At 49.5% G+C, this 1,217-nt stretch overlaps 1 protein-coding gene across 1 annotated transcript; it reads right to left on the reverse strand.

Annotated features, from left to right (window-relative positions):
* Nucleotides 1–426: 426 nt before the first annotated feature.
* LOC143639827 (sex-determining region Y protein-like) lies at nucleotides 427–957 on the reverse strand. The gene has a single exon (XM_077107872.1). It carries the CDS (start codon nucleotides 940–942, stop codon nucleotides 427–429), a length of 516 nt encoding a protein of 171 aa, XP_076963987.1. The 5' UTR covers nucleotides 943–957.
* Nucleotides 958–1,217: the final 260 nt, after the last annotated feature.

Raw genomic sequence — 1,217 nt, forward strand, 5'->3', positions numbered from 1 at the left:
TATCTGAGCTATACTATTAAAAACAAAGAGTAGTGCACCGTTTTACAGAGACCCTACTCCGATAAACCACCACCAAAACGTGGGTCCAATCACTTCAGAACGTCCAAATCTTTATGCGTTAAACCCGTTCACATACCGTATTGTGAAATCAAAGTTTAAAAATGAGATAATAACAAAAGTTAAGGTGAACGGGGCCTTCCTTAGCGGGAGAAAGGAATTCCATACGGAATCTGAACGTAAGAAAGTCACAGTGTAAACTAAGAAAAGGGAACATCGGCTTAGGTCTGCGTAGCCAAAATTACCCGCTAGTCACTCAGGTTTGTGCGGTGCTTCGGTGCTCGGGCCGGGCTCCAGCAGTCGGAGCTTCAGCCCGCTGACTGGTGTCAGTAAGTGGGGCTATGAATGGTTTCGCTGGTTTTGCTTTCATCAGTGCAGGTTTTCTGAACTGCGCTCTGGCTGCCCAAGGTTATGCAGCCTCGCGTCCACAGACGCCTGGCTGCACAGTTTTAATGGAGGCTCTTCGGGCAGCGAACTGCTGCCAGTCTTCTGTTGCGTCTTAACCTTCCTGCGAGGCCGATATTTGTAGTTCGGGTATTTCTCTCTGTGCATGGCCTGTAGTCTCTGTGCCTCTTGGAAGAATGGCCATTTTTCGGCTTCTGTAAGCGTTTTCCACCGGTATCCCAGCAGCTTGCTAATCTCTGAATTTCGCATGCTGGGGTTCTCCAGAGCCATCTTGCGCCGCTGGTCGCGAGACCATACCATGAAAGCATTCAAGGGTCTCTTGACCCGGCCCTGGGTCCCTTTAAGGTTGCCTCCTGTTTCACACTGATCATTTGAGCTAGAGTGGTCGATCCCAAGGAAGGAAGAGTTTTTTCCGAAGTCGAGGCCATCCTGTTGCTGCTGGGCTGGACTGTAATCGCTGGGGTTCAGTACTGTGAACATAGCGGAAGAATATGATGGTAGGCTTGAAGACGCACAGGGCAGGACCAGAAGGGAGGGGAGGAGAGGGAAGGACATAATCCAAGGAGTAAGACTTCGAAAACGTGCTTCACTGTTCAAAAATGTATTGCTATCAGAGCCTTGCTACCTTGCCATTTGTAATGAAAAGTTCATTTCTCCTCCCACAAGACCTCTCCCAACCCCCAACCACGCCTCAAACAACCTACCCGCCAGCGCGTCTATCAGCCCACCTACTCTCAATCAAAACATCATAACAC

This window comes from Callospermophilus lateralis, chromosome Y, assembly GCF_048772815.1.
Source record: "Callospermophilus lateralis isolate mCalLat2 chromosome Y, mCalLat2.hap1, whole genome shotgun sequence".
NCBI lineage: Eukaryota > Metazoa > Chordata > Mammalia > Rodentia > Sciuridae > Callospermophilus > Callospermophilus lateralis.

What these genes read in the sequence shown, in the direction of transcription:
- LOC143639827 (XM_077107872.1), bottom strand. Translation starts at nt 942, where the DNA reads ATGTTCACAGTACTGAACCCCAGCGATTACAGTCCAGCCCAGCAGCAA.